Source organism: Mercurialis annua, linkage group LG1-X, assembly GCF_937616625.2.
Source record: "Mercurialis annua linkage group LG1-X, ddMerAnnu1.2, whole genome shotgun sequence".
Lineage (NCBI taxonomy): Eukaryota > Viridiplantae > Streptophyta > Magnoliopsida > Malpighiales > Euphorbiaceae > Mercurialis > Mercurialis annua.
Window position 1 is genome coordinate 56,801,079 of NC_065570.1, and position 18,995 is coordinate 56,820,073.

Below are 18,995 nucleotides of genomic sequence, written 5' to 3' on the forward strand. Positions count from 1 at the left end.
AGTTTCATTATTTTTGCCAAAACATTGCATGGAGTTTGTATAATTGAAGATTACTTGATAAGAAAGCAAAAGAAAAATGGGAAATTGTAGCAGCAGCAGGTCATCATCTTCATCTTCTCTTTTTGTTCTTTCTTGCATGTCGGTGCATGTGTATTTATGATTCTATATTTATAAATATATAAGCCATTTTAATTTGCAGATCCAAAATCATGAGAAAACAAATGGATTCTACCATGAGTGAACATGATGGAATAAAGAGTGTGAAGGTGGATGATCATAATTGCGATTTCTCCAGAAATTCTAATCTTTGCATCTGCATAATCACCTGGAACATGAACGGGAAGGTAATTACAAATCTTGCATATATTTATTAATTACGCTCTCAACAATTAAAGACATGCATTAAACTTTGCGTCTGTTTTATAAGGTCTGTTATCAAGATTTAGTGGAGCTTGTCGGAAGCAATCGGAAGTTTGATCTGCTTGTCGTAGGTTTTCAGGAAGCACCTCGAGAAAACATTGCACGATTATTGCAGACAGTTCTTTTGGATACTCATAAGTAAGAAATTATTATTATTAATTCTTGTTCGCAGATTTAGTATATAGTGATACGAGTTTGGGATTCAGACTTTCTTTTCCCTGGCCTCTTAATCAAAAAAGGTCCTGCAAAACTAATTCATTTATTAATTCATTCTCTTTTTCATGAGATTATGTCTGCGCTTAGTTAGACTTTTATTAATTAATCATAGACAACTTAGTAATTTGCATTATCCAAAACGAAAAAAGATTGTTTCGAAAAATTGATTCTCTATTTTATTTATCTTATCTAGTCATTATACAAGTGTTCACTATATACAATTATATAAAAGCAAACAATTAAATTAAATTTTAAGATTTAATAAATTGATAGGATTTGAGTTTAATTAATTTAATTTAAGTTAGATACTTTGGTGTTAAGTATTTGGTATAATTTAAGCTATCTAATATATTGTTTATAAGATCTTTACAATTTTTAACTGTATTAAGATTTAGTAATATTATATTTGCACCAATAAGTAGACTAATAATATTTGTTGAACTGGAAGATTGGTGAGGAAGGTGACGATGCAATCTCTTCAGCTGTATGTATTTGGGCCATTGAACTCAGGGTCTTTTATCAAAGGTAATCATCCTAAACTTGTAAACATTTTTTTTCTCTTTTTCTTTGTTAGCTCGAAATAAGTTTCAGTTTTGAAATGGTAATTAATTTGCAGAAATGAAGGTGGATAAGCATGCTGTTGGTGGGCTAGGAGGGTTAATTAGAAGAACAAAAGGCGCTGTAGCCATTTACATCAACTACAAAGGAATTCCAATTGTTTTCATTTCTTGCCATCTTTCTGGTACGTACTTATTATAATCTCATACTATAACAGATTTAATTTCATAATTGTTTGTCTGAATAATACTTAATTACATACATGTGCGAAATGCATGCAGCTCATGCTCGAAATGTGGAAGAGAGAAATCGGCAGTGCAGACACATATCACGCAAGCTTTTCTCAAGGAAGTGGAATCCTTACGCTAAACCTGCCCAGATTATTGTATGGTTAGGAGATCTAAACTACAGAATACAAGGCATAGATACATATCAAGCCAGAAGCTTAATTCAACATGACCTTCAAACAGTAAGTTAATTAACCAACTCTTGTTCATTACTAGTAATTAATACTAATATATAAATTGACATGTCATCACTCTATACAGCTGCTGACTGGTAAAGATCAGCTCTTACAAGAAGCAGAAAGGGGACAGGTGTTCAACGGATATAGCGAGGGAATTTTGACATTTAAACCAACTTATAAGTATAATATTGGAACCGGTAATGCTTACGATACAAGTTACAAGGTGAGAGTACCCTCATGGACGGACAGGATCTTGTTCAAGATCGATGACGTGGACAAAATAACTGCAACTTTACATAGTTATGACTCTATTGACGACATTTATAGCTCCGATCATAAGCCGGTGAAAGCTCACCTCTGCTTTAACTTTCTTAATGATCAACAAGCAAAAACTGTAAACTCGGATATTAATTAAATTAAATTAGTTTATTCAGATGTGTTGTTAGTATGCGAAAACAAGAGCAATACATTTTTCTATATGTTTCTTAGGTCTAATTATTCAAAAATTCAAATAATTGCACTTTTTGTCAATTTTAATCAAATATTTTAAATCCATTTAATTTGAAAGATTTATTTTCAATTAGAACCAGTATCTTTTAATTCATTTATTGATAGATGAAGTTATATTTGATTAGTTAATCTACATGATAGTTATGTTGGATTAAGAATATATGATGTGGAGTTAAATTGATGATTAAAATTGTATTATTATTTTAATTAAATACTTGAACTTTAATTAAATTAATAAGGGGAAGAAAAAAGCAAACACGTATGCACATTAGTTCTCACGATAGACATTAAATTGTACACATTTAGCAACAGAGCAACAACATTGATTATGCAAATAACTATTTATTTTATTTATATTTTTATATAAAATTATTGTATCGCTTTAATTTAATTTAACTTTTATGCAAAATTATATACATTTTAAAGAGTTTATAATAAATTTAAATAGACATATGTATTTGAAAATTTAATAGTTAAATTTTAAGTAAATATATATCACGAGAATACAATTTCTTTCATAGTTTTATTTTTCAAAATTTTATAGAATTTATTATTTTTAAATTGAATGAATAGTTAAAATAAATTTATTTAAAATATAAAATAAAACAAAACAACAATACATTAAATAGAAGTCCCCCTAAGTAAAATGTTAAACAATTCAAGAATGTAACTATTTGATTCTATCTCCTAATTTATTTTCTCCCCATTATTTTTTCTTCTGATAATTGGATTAAAAAGATTAAATCTTCTAAGGCAGTTGGCACACACTTTTTTTTCCTTTTCCAATCACTGTTTTAGTTACTTTCAATTTAATTCTTGGTAAGAACTAAACTAACCGGTATTATCAAAAAAATTAAAAAAAGAAACGTACAAAAACCGAAAAAAGATTAATCTTTTAAAGAAAAAAGATCATTTATATTTCTAAAATTTATCTATAGAATTAAATGAGCCCCTAATGTTCGGAAAGATTTAAATATGTCTTTAATGTTTTAAAAAGTGAACAACCATGTCTCAATTTTGACTCATATAAAAGATGTCAGGGGTTGGTTTTCAAAATTGGAGAGTCTGATTGTTCATTTTTAAGATATTAGGGGTTTATTTGAACCTTTTTAGACGTTGGTGATTATTTGATACTCGAGTCAAAATTTAGAAACATAAATGACCCTTTTTCCATTTTGAAAAAATGGGAGAAAAAAAATACAAAAAAAACTCATAGTTTTTATAAAAGTATAAATCAACTCTTTTATTTTTTTCGAATATAATTAAACTCCTTTTGTTTTCAAATAAAATAAATAACCCCTTTCGTCCAATATCAATAGAAGCACTCGTTGATAGTTGATATGTCTCTCATAATCATATAGGAAAAAAATTCAAAAATGGATAACTATCCCAAAACTAAACTAAAAGAGTCTATTTGTTTAATTTTAAAAAGTGAGAATTTAATTGTTTAATTTTTAAAATACAAAGATTTAATTGTGCAAAAAAATAAAAGAACTGGTATGTATTTGAGAAAAAGTCGAAGGTTTCCAAAATTAAACAATCATCAGTGTATTTACGCAGTCTCCAATTCCAAAGAAATCTTATTTTGGGGTCTTCTTGTAGAAACAAAGAGGACCCACAATCGTATTATGTTTTTGCTAATTGCAGATTCATAGTATGATTATAATTAGGTCGCTTCCTTTTTCTAATTAAATTATTACCCAAAACCCAATTGGGTTTTTGATCATCTTTCTTTCTTCGTCTAAACCCTTTTTAGTACTTTGATTTTTCTTTTAATTCTACGTTTAATTAAATTGTCCAATTTTGACTTTTGATTTTGCGTAAAATTCAAGCGCTTTAAGCTACCTACATTCTTTTTTGCGTTTTATTTGTTATTCATTTGTCTTATGCACGTGAAGAACCAACCAACCCTTTCTTCAATCTCAATTCTCCTGAACATAATAATTCTTACTTTTTGGTGCGTAGACTCTTCTTATTTGATCGTTTACGTAATACAGAAGCTGGTCGGGATCTAATCTCATCTGGGTACTAATTTTGTTATTAGGTGAGTCACCTCTCTGCCTGTTCTTTAATTTTTTTTGAAGCTAAAGCTAAATTGTTTTATTATCGAGAATTTGATGGTTTTTATGTGTTCTGTCAGATATTTTGTAGCTGAATATTAGAGTTTTTGTATTTTCCAATGATTAGTAAGACTTAAGAGGAATGCGGTAGAGTTAAATTTAAGTTAGCTGTATTAATACTTAGATTGAGCTGTGCATGCAGCATATCAGAATAAAATTCGATTATTGGATTGCAAGAATGTAATTAGATGATTATGTTGTTTATTTATGGAATGCTTTTCAGCAGCACTGATTTTTATTTTTCCTTTCTTTAATTTGAATTGATTGAGTTGCTGTGATGAACCTTTTAGGTAAAATATTTATTGAACATGAGCAAATGGCTAAACAAATTTTTTAAAGGCTCCAGCCATAATGTTTCAGAAGGCCATTATCGTGGGAATTACGGACGGGATCCTAATTATTATGCGCCTTCCACTTCAGGGGTAATTATCAATGCCACTCCCATGTCATTGGAGCTTTTTATGTTTTCGTTTCTGTGGTATGGGGTTTAAACTGTAAATTTGGAACTTGCATTGAGCTGTGACATAAATCATATAATTTAGAAATTAGCCGATGAAAGCTCAAATCAGTGGATGCATCAAAAGTTATGGTCCTTTACTGGAAGATTCTGAATTTGACATATACTCCGTCTTGAAGCTGAGTTCTGATGTTCTCATGACTTAGTCTTTTTGTTGTTTGGATCTTTAATATAGGTTGAATGGCCAGAGCAGGAGAATGAAGAGATTGATCGTGCTATTGCATTGTCTCTTTTAGAGGAGAATCAAAATGGAAAACGTGTTATTAGTAAGTTTTGTGGCCATTAATTGATGCACTCATGTATGCTCTGTGTATATATATCTTGCTAGCAGGTGTGCTTGGACCAATACATCAGCTTTGCACACCTTTGTTTCCAGAACATATAAATGATATTGTATTTTATATATAAATCTCAGAGAAATATAAAACGGGTACTGGATGAAAAATTTGTGAGTGCTGATTTGAAATGGCTATAAGATGATGTTTTAGAGCTGATTGACATTTTTCTCAACCTATTACCTTTTATTTTATTTTTCTTGTCAGTCTGAGGAAATACAGATGCAGTTTTTCTACCTTCTGAAAATCAAGCATTTAAAAGAGAGGCCTATCAAGAAATTCATGCTAATAAGAAAGTTAGATGAGTGACCCAGTTGCTGTCACTTATGCATTTTGTTGAACATTAATCTTTTAACTTCATTTTGTGCAATAAAGCATACTGGTTAAATTGCTTTGTCAAACAATTTTGTCTGTTACTTTCTAGTTATATATGTATGCTCTTTTAACCAATTATTATTACATAAAATGATTGAGCCTTTTCCATATCATGTCCATAAAACTTCTTTAAATTTTGTGCACGTCATGATGCATTGCAATGTGCTAATGTTTGAACTATTTTCTCAATTTGAGCAGAAAATGAAAATCAACTAGAAGAAGATGAACTACTAGCTAGAGCGATACAAGAAAGCTTGAATGTTGAGTCTCCTCCTCAATATGGATATGGACATAATTATGGATATGGAAATAGAAGTGGAAATGGAAATGGAAATGGAAATGCATATCAAGGAAATGTATATCATCCCACCCCAGCTTATATTCCGACGGGATTTAGGTATCTCGGATCTAATACTGCTTAATATTTCGTAACCTCTCTTTATAAAAGTTGTTGACTCCTATGTTTTTGGTTTTTTTTACTTGATGCATTATGCATTCTGTGAATTGATATATATATTCTGGACTTTATATTAGGTAAAATTACTTTCTTAGACACCATAAATTGATGTCTCAATTCTCCGCTGTTGTATCATTCAATGAAGAGTCTATGTTTGCTGCATTAATTGTATAAGCTTTCTCAAGCTTATGTACTAAAGAAATTGAGTGAGAAAGAGCTGTCCTTTACTGTAAAGTTTATTGGGTTTCAGCTCCAGCCCGAGCTCAAAAAGAGTTTCTTTCACTCATCTGTAATAGGACTTGTTAATACTGAATGTTAGCCTGTGATGTTTTTGATTGTTTGGAGTTTTAAGTGTGTCAAAGCAGCTGTTAAATTAACAAGAGGACCAATAATTTGTTTAAATGTTTGTAAAAGTTGAATAACTTTAGTAAGCTTACGGAGCATCTGTATAATGCCAATTGTTAATTGTTATAACACTAGCTTGAATGTTTAAAATTAAAAGGAGTAAGAGGGTTTCATCGTCCAAGAGAAGTGGTCAAGTAAAATTTGGTGGAATTAATGTTTCCTTAGAGTTCTTTTTGGTCCAGAAATTTTAAAATTGAAAATGCAATGCTAATATTTCAGAAAACATGAGCATCCCCTGAACTTTTAGGCCAATTTCTTAGGCACCTTGATGCACATCTAAACTATCCGTTTTTGCATAGTAGAAGTTATGTTTAGGTAGAACCTTATAGTTTCTTATCCTGATTTTGATGCTCTGATTTTCTTTAACAATTCTGCTATTTATGCTCACAATTTACCGTACATTTCCAAGATTTATGATCAAAGTTTATCTTTTCGTGGTCTAGGATCTGTGGAGGTTGCAATACTGAAATTGGTCATGGAAGATTCCTAAATTGCCTCAATGCATTTTGGCATCCAGAATGTTTTCGTTGCCATGCCTGCAACCTACCGATTTCTGATTATGAGGTGTAATTCATACTCCTGATCCTATAAGTGTAACTTAGTTTATCGCTGATTTTTGTAATATGCAATCCTATCACTGGCGCTTTACTAGATTTATGGTCTGGTGGTGGAGTGCAGTGGCTAACATAATATTTAATCTTTCTTCAATAGTTCTCTATGACCGGGAATTACCCTTATCATAAAACTTGCTACAAGGAGCGGTACCATCCAAAATGTGATGTTTGCAAGTACTTTGTAAGTATCTCTCCTGTAATAAAAAATTTTCTTTATTGATTCTATTGCTTCAGTTGCTTTTTGTACTATCCTAGCAAGGTCCAAAATTTTCCTTGATACCCATATACCATAGTACTTCATAATCATGTAACTGTGCTTTTGCTATAAGCCAACCATTTTGTCATTTCTATTGTTTGCTTTTTTTGATTATGTACATATACATCTTTTGACAGATTCCAACAAACCCTGCTGGTCTTATTGAATATAGGGCACATCCTTTCTGGGTCCAGAAATACTGCCCAGCTCATGAACACGATAGTACTCCTCGGTGCTGCAGTTGTGAGCGAATGGAGGTTGGTCTAATGAATTACTTATACGGGCATATAAATTTTACCAACCTCCATTTTGTATCATTTTTGCACAAGAATTTATGCTATTTATTTCTACATATGCAGCCACGAGACACGGGATATATTGCACTTAATGATGGTCGGAAGCTTTGTCTAGAGTGCCTGGATTCTGCAGTCATGGACACTAACGAGTGCCAGCCCCTTTATCTTGATATACAAGAATTTTATGAAAGTTTGAATATGAAAGTGGAGCAGCAAGTTCCGCTGCTCTTAGTTGAGAGACAAGCATTAAATGAAGCCCGGGAAGGAGAAAAAAATGTAAGGGAAAAGTTTTTGATTTCCTGTTTTGTATCTAATATCTGCTTGAGCATTATAAATTCTATTCCACCCTTGAGTACTTCAAAATTTTGTTAACAATATTGACTTAATTATATACTCCCTCCGTCCCAAATTGATAGGCAGTTTAGGACTAACACAAGTATTAAGAAATTTAGTAAATCTAGGCAAAATGAGTAATTCTATAAAAACATACCACACTTACCCCTATTTAATGCAGTGTTGATTTTGTTTATTAGTGGGGTTTTCTCTCTTTTTAATGTAATATATAACAATTAATGAGGGCATATATGCCATTTAAGCAATAAATTACTGCCTATAATTTGGGACAAAGAAATTCAAAATACTGCCTATCAATTTGGGACGGAGGGAGTATCTTTTTTCAGTTTAAAGTAAAACTGAACTTTCCCACTTACGGCTTCTTTTTTCAATAATATGTTTTCATTTTTCGTTAAAGTTTAACTAAATTATGTCTTTTTGGGATTGTAAATTTTCTACCTCATGATGTTTGTTTGCAGTTGCACTTTGAAGTTGGTAAACATTTTTTTCCACTCAAAAACCCGGGGCCCTGCAGACTTTATTATATTTGAATACATTTTGCAGTTTGATTTATGCTCTGTATCTCTCTCTTAGATAGTTATCATGTTCGGCATTATTGAACATCTGAAAATCGAGACGCGTTTGGCTTTGTTTCTAAATAAATTGTTTATTTGCAACCAATAATCCTTTGCTTTGACTTTATCTACTTGGGTAGTTGGGTTTTGAAAACATACTTTCTTGGACAGGGCCATTATCACATGCCAGAAACAAGAGGGCTTTGCCTCTCTGAGGAACAAACAATCAGCCGGGTGTGTAATTATTGAATTTTTCCATCTACGTTTTGCTCTGTATTGAATAATTTTCGGGTCATATATTTATTGGCTGATAAATTATACTACAATGGGATTAAATGGCCAGGTATTAAAGCGGCCAAGGTTTGGAGCTGGAAATCGATCGGTGGGTATGGTCACAGAGCCTTACAAATTGACGCGTCGTTGTGAGGTGACAGCAATTCTCATTTTGTTTGGCCTCCCAAGGTATATACATTCAAATCTAAAGATCAAAATTGATTCTTGACATAACTTTCGGCTAGATGTCTGATATGGCGCTGGAAATCTCATTTCATGCAGATTACTTACGGGGTCAATCCTCGCTCATGAGATGATGCATGCGTGGATGCGACTTAAAGGTACATCTCTATTCTGTAACGTTAAAGTGGTAGCCGTGTTTGGTTATGTATCTGCAGATTCTGACATATTATCTATTGCGAAAAGGTTTCCAACATCTCAGTCAAGATGTTGAAGAGGGTATTTGTCAGGTGCTTGCGCACATGTGGTTAGAGTCTCAGCTCACATCTAGTTCAGGTGTTAATGCTGCATCATCATCTGCTTCCAGAGCTTCAAAACAGGGTACAGGATCTCCGTTTGAGATGAAACTCGGGGAATTTTTTAAACATCAGATCGAATCAGACACTTCTCCAGTATACGGAGATGGATTTAGAATGGGGCAGCGAGCAGTCCAAAAGTATGGCCTTGGAAGGACACTCGACCATATTAGAGCGACGGGGAGGTTTCCATATTGAAGACCTGAATCCTACAATTTTACCATGTTTAGTTTCGTAATTTACATGATTAAAAGCTTTGGTTATTTCTTCTATAACCCCAAGGCCATACCACACTGCACATAGGAATTGATTTACTAGACTAGTTTTCAGGACTGCTGATTTTTTGAATAGCCACTTTTGGTAAATTTTACAGTTCAATGAGAAATATTTCATTCTTTAAGCTCAGTCTTGTGTTTCTCTCTCATCTCTGTTATAAGTAGCTCACTTTATTAGCATTACGTTTAAAGATCACAATTGACATTTACTTTTTTAAAATAGTAGATAAATACTGTATCTTTTCAACAACTGTAAAAACAGACCTGTACACTAATGTTTTTTCTTTTCCAGCTAGTTTCACCTGACTACAATATCAATGGAGTCAATATTCAATGATTTAGAATTTTCAAAATCTGTTTGAATTTTCACTAGAGTTGACACTACTTCCCTCATGCTTGGTCTGCTCGCTGGCACCTGCGTCAAGCAGGCTAAGCTTACTTCGGCCAGCTTTTTCTCATGACTTCTTGTCAAATTAGAATCCATGATCAAAGCTAACTCAGCTTCCATTTTGTCTTTATCCATGGAAGAACCCGCCTCTGCAGAAATCTGTTTTCCCGCTCCATCATGCATAGCGACAGCATCTTTCTCTGTTATCAATTCCAGCAGAATAAATCCAAAAGCATAAACATCAGGTGCCATGTCATCTCCAGTCCCTTTAACGTGTTCTGAAGCTGTTTCTGCTGCTCGTGCAAGGCTGAAATTTGCAATTTTGGCCCTCAAATTATCGTCTAACAGAATATTGCTGCTAGTGATGTTCTTGTGTACACAGGCGGGTTCCGTAAAGCTGTGAAGATAGTATAGCCCGTTAGCAACATCAATAGCAATCTGTATTTTCTTGCTCCAGTTTCTGATATCTGCATTTCCCTTTTCTGATAACCATTCTCCCAGAGAACCATTTTTCATATATTCCAAGATTAGATAGAAACACCCTAAATTCTCGCATACACCATGAAGCTTAATTAAGTTGAAGTGGTTGATCCTTTTCAAAATGTTCACTTATTTTGATACATCTCCACTCATCTTTTTAATTGCTATGATCTCGCCACCCAACTCACCCCAGTACACTGAACCTTTTATTCTGTGTCTTGAACTGAAATTTTGAGTTGCTTTATTTATGTCCCTGAACTGAAAAACTTTCAGAACTTGCTCAAAGCTCGCAATCTCAGCACGAAGATTTTCGGGCAATACCTGTTTTTTTCTGCAATTTATATCAGGTACCTTGTCGCTTCTTTTTCTCCGAAGCAGAAACAGTACAGCTACAGCTATGCTGAGGACTAACAGTGAACAAGCTGCTGCAATGGCAGTTTTTTCGTATAGTTTCCGTTTCGATCTTCTATAAACAGGACCAGAAGCCGGAGGAGGCGAATCCTCTTGTGGGTCCTTGTGAATTATTGTTTGCGAACTATTAGGTTTATTGATCAACGGTATCAGAATTGTTGTGTCAGGAAATAGAACTGAAGATTCTTCCAGACCATTTGCTTGAATCAAACTCGTTTCGCTTACGTTGAATCTTTCGGCAATATCAGCAATATTGTCATTGTTACTAATAGGATAAGTAAGTAGATACTTCATTCCAATCCTACCTTGGCTGGGAGCAGGACAAGCGCATCGAAGTGGAACTTGCAGCTCCATACCAAGCTCCAAACCCAATTCACCATAACTATTCGCTCTCACAATCGAAGCACAAGTAGACAATCCCTCGTAAACTCGAGTTGCTACGGTATAATATGTCGGGTATTGACTAGTGACACGAAACTTGGTGTTGGATTGGTAATATTGGCCGACACAAGAGCAAGAAACGGGAACAATTACCTCTTTATTGTGAGGGAATTCATCAAGACTTGTGATATGGTTGATTTTTGCTACCTCTTCTTGGTTTGTGGACATTAAAGCTGAGATTGTAGGGACTGAATCATAAGAAAGTTGAGATTTGAAGATAAGAAAAGCTTCACAAGTTGTGTTTAAGCCATTGCAAGTGTAGAGAAATGCCGAAGATGGTCCTGTTTCATCGCTGGTTTTGCAGTCCAGTGCAGAATTTGCTGAGTAATTCTGTTGAGCACAAGTCAATGAAGTGAAGATGAGTATAATAAGTAAGTTAAGCAAGAAGAAGTGATCCATGGAGATAATTATTAAGAAAAATGAGTTGAGTGTATGATATTATTGAAGATGAATTATTGCTGGGATTAGCCAAATAAACGGGTTTACTTGCAATATTAAGCAACATCGTTGACTTGCTAGCTCAGAAACGCGTAATTTCAGAATGTATCTTTATTAATTAATGATAAAAGATTAAAGTAACCTTGACTTGTTCATATTTTCATTTCATCATGTAAATTAAATATGCCGATAGTTTTGAGACAAAAGGAAAGATTAATTGAGCAAAGGGTCAACCCGGTTTAAGAATTTTTACTTCGAAATTAAATAAGTTGTTTTTTAATTGTTTTAGTCAATTTAATCTAAAAGCTTGTATTTTACGATCAAATAAGTCATTTTTACTCTTTTAATCAATTTGACCTCAAACTCTTAATTTTAAGTCGAGTAACCCTTAACTTATATACCTCAAATGTGTGACTTATTTAATCTGGAGACACAAATTTTAAGATCTAATTGATTGAAGCGATCTATTTGACCCTGAAAACAAATTTGAGGACCTAATTGACTTAAAAAATATTAAAATGATCTCAAGACATAAATTCAAGAGCCAAGCGGTAGCAGACCTATGTTCAAGATTAATCAGTCTGGTCCCCGATGTGAAGGTCAAATAAAAACGACAATCACCAGAAAAGAAACGACGTGTCCGGCGAATGTACATAAGCCGCAGAGCAGAAACAGAGTGCTGATGACCTATGATGGGGTAATGGTTTGCGCTCGTTTCTCAGTTTTCCTCCAATGCCCACATTCTTTCCAATTCCTTCTTCTTACTCTCCTCCTTTTATCAGCTTGCACAAATCTTTCCACTGGAAGCCCCGCCACGAATCCAAGCTTACCCGACCCGAACTCCTTGACCGCATCACCCGCCTCCTTATTCTCGGTCGCTGCGAAGCTCTCAGCAAACTTAATTTCGAATTCTCCGATGGTCTTCTCGATTCCCTTCTTCTTAAACTCAAATTAAACCCTAATGCCTCCTTAAATTTCTTCAAATTAGCCTCTCTACAACCCAACTTTAGACCAAACATCAACTCCGCTCGTTCACATTTTGTCACGTGCTCGAATGTACGATGAGACCAGATCATATCTAAACGAATTGGTATCACTTTGTAAGAATGTAAGAATTGGTATCACTTTGTTAAATTTCTTCTATTGCTTGGAATGAGCTTGTTAGGGTTTATAAAGATTTTAAGTTTTCCCCTACTGTTTTTGATATGATACTGAAGATATATTGTGAAAGAGGTATTATAAAGAATGCACTCTGTGTGTTTGATAATATGGATAAGTACGGTTGTGTACCGAGTTTGCGGAGAAGGTGCTTAGAGAGATGAAGGAAAATGAGGGTATTGTACTGGATGAATATGCATATGGTGTTTTGATTGATGGGTATTGTCATGTTGGTAAAATGGATGATGCTATTAGGCTTCGAGACGAGATGTTGAAAACAGGATTGAAGATGAATTTATTTATTTGTAATTCTTTGATCAACGGTTTTTGTAAAAATGGTCAAGTTTGTGAGGCGGAGAAGGTGTTGATGCATATGGGGGACTGGGACTTAAAACCATATTCTTACAGCTATAGTACTCTCATGGATGGATATATAAGGCAGGGTCTTACCAATAAGGCACAGGCTATCAGGATTTTCACTGAGATGCTTCAAGATGGAATGAAACTAACTGTTGCAGCTCATAATACTCTTCTAAAGGGTTTATGTCGTGTTGGCGCCTTTCAGGATGCTTTGCACCTTTGGCATTCGATGATAAAAAAAGGTGTGGCTCCTGATGAGGTCAGCTATTGCACTTTGCTTGATTGGCTCTTCAAGTTGGGAGATTTTTCAAGGGCTTTGACCTTGTGGAATGGTATTCTGGCAAGGGGTTTCGGCAGAAGTACGTATGCTTTCAATACAATGATTAATGGGTTCTGTAAGATGAAGATGGTTGAAGCAGAGGAGACCTTTAACAAAATGAAGGAACTCGGTTGTAAACCAGACAGAGTAACATATAGAACTCTAAGTGATGGATATTCTAAACTTGGAAATGTTGAAGAAACTGTTAGATTTAAAGAGCAAATGGAAAAGGAGTCAATTTTCTTTCAATTGAATTGTATAATTCTCTTATTAGGGGACTTTTTAAGTCTAAGAGAACTAGTAAAGTGATGGATTTTCTTTCTGAGATCTGCATTAAGGGATTATCTCCTGATGTTGTCACCTATGGTACCCTTATTGCTGGCTGGTGTGATGAAGGGAGACTGGATAAAGCTTTTAGTGCGTATTTTGATATGATTGAAAAGGGGTTTTCTCCTAATGTTACTATTTGCAGTAAAATTGTCAGTAGCCTGTATCGACTTGGTAGAATAGATGAAGCAAATATGTTGTTGCAGAAGATGGTGGATTTGGATGTTTTTGCAAATCATCAATGTTTTGATAGGTTTTGCAAGGCAGATGATGAATATCTGGTCAGTCGGAAAATTACAGATACTATGGATGGAAAACGGAGTGGTATAGAATATTAGTTATTTTGGGGCTTTGCAAGTCTGGCAAGGTTGATGATGCGAGAAGATTCATCTCGAGTTTGTTGCAGAGAGGATTTAGTCCAGACAATTTTACATACTGCACCTTGATTCATGGCTGTTCAGCTGCTGATAGTGTGAATGATGCTTTCAAATTATGATGAGATGATGATGAAATGGGGTCTTTCTCCAAACATAATCACTTATAACGCTTTGATGAATGGCCTTTGTAAATCGGGAAATCTGGATCGAGCCCATAGGCTTTTTAATAAACTTCACTTGAAAGGCTTAGCTCCTAATGTTATTACTTACAATATACTGATCAATGAATACTGTAAGAATGGTAGTACTAGAGAAGCCTTGGATTTGAGAAACAAGATGTTAAAAGAAGGGATTTCTCCTTCCGTCTTTACCTACTCTGCCTTGATTTGTGGTTTTTGTAAACATGGAGATGTGGAAAAGGCAATTTACCTTGCAGATCAAAATTTAGCCAATTTTGTCAAGTTGGTTGAAAGTCATATTAAATGTTGTCAAACCCTAAAGAAATGCAGGGTGCATGTAATGTCTGAAGCTGTGTGTTGATGGTTGCTGTATTTTCTACAAAGTTGTTTTGAAGGATGTTCTTTAGTAGAAGTCATGTGGTTTTCAGCCATTTCCTTGGGAATCCCATGTAAGAACCATGATGTTAATATATAATCGTGTCTTATTTGCATAATTCCATTGATGAGTGAATTTAGTCTCCATGCTACAGATCTTAACTTTTGAGTTCCACATTGCTCTTATCATCTGAAGACATATTAGTCTAACCCATCGGGAGGGTTAATAGATTGGAATCAAAAGGAGTACAATGTCTCATCTTCTTATGGTGTACTTGGTGAATATCCTTCAGAGGCTTGTTTGGAACTGAAAGAAACCAGAGCTTGATGTCAAATTGCAGGAAGGAAAATTGTGCTAATTTTGGGTAAGAACTCGATCCGGGCTTATAACTATTTTATTGCGCAAGCAATTGTATTTATTAATGTTCTTGTTGGACTATACTGCAAATTCTCTAGAAATTCTGCTAGTTTAATCCATCTGATGTAATCTCAAATATTTGTTCTTTCCCTGGATTGAGAGGTTGCATATTATTATAGGTATACAGTTATATGCCAAGTGTTTAGTATCAAAACCACAGTTAAACTTTTCCTTAGATAGAGCAAAAATCATGCATGTGTTGCAAATTTGCAATTGAGCACAAACGGCTGGAGCCAATTTTTTTATTATAACATACTCTACTAGGATATGAAACTTTTAGTTCCTTTTATTGCTAAATTGCTTAATGTTGATTTTGAGTTTATAGTAACAGAGTTTTTTTTTCTTTCAAAACATATGGCCTTGGTATCAACATGGTTTGGCATTAAGCACCTTCCTTAAATGGTACTATTTTTCATTCATCAATCTGTGGAAGTATGCAAGAAATGTTCTTGTGACTGGTAGCCTGCCACTTTGTTGTTGTATGCCCACATGTTGGCTTAGTCACACACACTCTTGCTTGAAGGCAGTGGGTTTAAAAGTAAAATTTGCTTAACTTCCTTGCATTCTACTTTGTTTCAGATAGTGGGATAAGGAATGATGTTAATCGACATGTTGTTGCCTTTATATCATTATAATCCTGGTTTGAAATTTTCCTGGCAATCACAGTTTCTGACTCTTATTTTAGGTGCTTGTCCGGTGCAATGAGAAACTACCTACCTTCTGCACATCATTAGGTTCACAGTCAAGGGTATTGTGATATTTTGGACGTGGACTACTTCTTTAGGTATGTACCTGAAGATTGAGATTAGCAGCCCATTCCTGGGACGGACATGATCTTGGTGATAAGATGAAAGGTCTTAGCTTCCAGACGAGTGAGGTAATGCTTGCTTTAACATTCAAAAAAATGCTTTTATAAATTGCAAATTGAAGAGAAAAACTGTTTCATATCACTTTAATTTATTATGAACGCCACTTTATTGCTCTGTGCTGTAGCCTTTTATCGTTCTTTTTGGTTTCGAGTATTGGAGTATTTTATTTTTTTTTCTCCCCTTTTTTAGCCTTATGCTTATACATTTACTCCTTTTAGTGCGAGTTCACTTGTAATTTAACTTTCTGCCTTTTGTAGTTGATTAGCTACATATAAATGTCAGTTTTAGTTGGTCCAATTATGACTGGATATAAATATTCTTGTGCGAATAAATGGTTCTTTTTCTTGTTTTGGTTTTATTTGTATATTCGTATGGGTCATACACTTAGAAACACTTGCTGGATGGAGTGATATGCTTGTTTTTGGAAATAAAGTGGTGTTTCTATGAAACTCGTCCTGTAGGAGACGAACTTGATGGATAGGAGGAGCTAACGAAAGGCTTGTGTTTCTGAGCTTGGTAGTTTTACACAGTTGATGTCATCAGGTATTATAATTTCTTTTTGTTAAACCCTAAAATCTACTTTTTGTGCTCGGTTTACATTCAATCACCAAATACAGTAGTTATCACCTGATTAAGTTATGGAATGTAAGATGCAATGTGACCCAATATCAACATGACAAGGTACTTTAAGATAAAGAAGCTATCTGCAGATTGTTATGTAGTTTTCTGATGGGTTAATTGCATAAAAAATCACGACCTTTACACGAAGTTTTATTTTAATTACGATCTTTAAAAGTTGGCATTTAAAGGCACGATCTTTCATTTTGTTTCAGATCTATCACCAAAGTAAAATTCGGTGTATTTTTTCTGACTAAAAAATCTTAATCTTACATAATCTAACTGAAAGATAATAATATTTGGTGTCAATTTATAATTTGAGTCTTTCATTAATGGTTTAGTGAAAAACTTACTCAACAAAAATACATTGGAATGATAGGTTTAAAAAAAAATGAAAGATCGTGGTTTTATATGACAATTTTTAAAGGTCGTGATTAAAATGAAATTTCGTGTAAGGATTGCGATTTTTTATGAATTAACCCTTTTCTGATTTTGAAGTTACAATGGAAGCTGTAGACTAGATCTCGTATTCATAGTTTGGAATTTTGTGAAGATTATTTTACAGTCATGATTGTGATCAAGAATAGGTCATGATAGTCATTATCTTTATGCTATAAATACATGCAATTTGATTGAGCCTTGTATTGTAATTGTAATTGTAATTACTTGTATTGACTTGTAATATTGTCTCAACTCATGATGTATGTTTGCTTTTTAAATAGATAAGCATCAGGAGGTTGTTTTATGCTTAAATCATAATTGAAAATTTCTTACAATCTGACTTTTAAATGAGTATTTAGATTGTGTGTTTCACGATGTTAGTCATTGACCCATATTGAATAAATTTGCCGAGTCTTTTTTTATATGTTGAACTGCAAATGAATTTAAATTATGTAGTTATTTGATAAATTATGCGATGTTAAAAAATAAATGGATAAAAATGATACATTACGTAGCTGCCCCAGTATCATTCTTTTTTTCTTCCTATGTGAGAATAATATTGTTTGATATAATTGTTGAGTAATGTGTAATGTGTAATGAGGTAGGAGGACTATGAAATCCAGCCTATCAGAAAATTGAGTTTAATAGACGTCCCTTTCAGGTATTGCAGTTGTAGGCGTTGTTGCTCAGTCGCTCTCTTTTACGGCACAATTCATAGCGACTTCCATGACGACGTCTCATCAGACAGACACCATAGGATATTGCTGATTTTAGTGGAAAATTAATAACTTCACCCTAAAATTTACAATTCGTGAAATAGATGTCGAAAGTAAAATTAAATATATAGGCAGTTTAGAACAAATATAAATATTAAAAATTTAGTTTAATTAGATGGAATGAGTTAATTCATAAAAATAATAATCAATGCTTACCTTATTTTTCAGTATCTTGTGTTTTTTTTTTAATTTACTCTATCAATAATTAATGAGGATATGTATGATAATTAATTATACAATTAATAATTGAATACTTATAATTTGAGACAATGCAATTTTAAATAATGCGTATCAATTTGAAATATAGAGAAAAACATTTTTAATATTGTCTATAGTTTTCTTGAATATTTGTTCAGTAGTAAAATATGGAATCTCTGCCAGGATTAGATTTTCCTTGAAGCAAAATATTATGAGCATACACTTTCAAAATTATGCCCGAAGCTGACAATTCCAGATGAATGAATTGATTACAAACCTACCAAACAAGAATTAAAGGGCTTCCTTGCATATCTTTTTCTTAAGATGATAAATTGAACTACACACTCTATTATCCTTTTTAAGGATAATGGTTCCTGATTATTTTTCATGAGTGCAATCTCATATCGATATGTTAAATTTAGAGAAATTTAATTCTTATGTAATGTAGCATTGGAAGAAGATTAAGTTGCTGTATCTCACTAATTATTTACTATCCAAACTTATAAAAAACAAAAACTAATCAGAGTTGGATATTTGTTTATTGAATAAAATTATGAATTTTTACACTCCCTAAGTCCCATTTTAAGTGGTAAATTTTTTTTGATGTCTCGTTCCAATTGATAATTTTTTTGTATTTTACTTTTAACTAAATCCTTTCATTTATACCCCCTTTATTATTAGTTTTAAGATGATTTTTTCATAAAGTGTGAAAAAATTAATGTGATATAGATATATAAAAGTAAAAAATAGACTCTATTTAATGACTCATTTTACGTTTTTTTTTTGGCAATTTAAGTAGGACAAATACGACTTGTAAATAACTATATTTTTTTTATAAATGATATATATATTAGCTCATCCACAAGAATATGGAATGACATAAAA

General features: G+C 33.3%; 2 protein-coding genes and 2 pseudogenes across 2 annotated transcripts; 3 read left to right on the forward strand and 1 right to left on the reverse strand.

Moving 5' to 3' along the window:
* LOC126666954 (type IV inositol polyphosphate 5-phosphatase 11) lies at window positions 1–2,155 on the forward strand. The gene is made up of 7 exons (XM_050359893.2): window positions 1–99; window positions 200–344; window positions 428–558; window positions 1,085–1,161; window positions 1,253–1,378; window positions 1,476–1,663; window positions 1,743–2,155. Exons 1-7 carry the CDS (start codon window positions 77–79, stop codon window positions 2,073–2,075), a joined length of 1,023 nt encoding a protein of 340 aa, XP_050215850.1. The 5' UTR covers window positions 1–76; the 3' UTR covers window positions 2,076–2,155.
* Window positions 2,156–3,714: 1,559 nt separating this feature from the next.
* Window positions 3,715–9,667, forward strand: LOC126666946 (protein DA1). The gene is made up of 12 exons (XM_050359876.1): window positions 3,715–4,214; window positions 4,581–4,712; window positions 4,983–5,073; window positions 5,716–5,914; window positions 6,823–6,943; window positions 7,091–7,174; window positions 7,387–7,506; window positions 7,609–7,821; window positions 8,625–8,687; window positions 8,797–8,915; window positions 9,009–9,067; window positions 9,153–9,667. The coding sequence occupies exons 2-12, from the start codon at window positions 4,599–4,601 to the stop codon at window positions 9,458–9,460; spliced, it is 1,491 nt and encodes a 496-aa protein (XP_050215833.1). The 5' UTR covers window positions 3,715–4,214; window positions 4,581–4,598; the 3' UTR covers window positions 9,461–9,667.
* A 50-nt stretch (window positions 9,668–9,717) lies between these two features.
* On the reverse strand, window positions 9,718–11,779 carry LOC126667047 (lysM domain receptor-like kinase 4; annotated as a pseudogene).
* A 442-nt stretch (window positions 11,780–12,221) lies between these two features.
* Window positions 12,222–17,448, forward strand: LOC126667053 (putative pentatricopeptide repeat-containing protein At1g19290; annotated as a pseudogene).
* The last annotated feature ends 1,547 nt before the right edge of the window (window positions 17,449–18,995 follow it).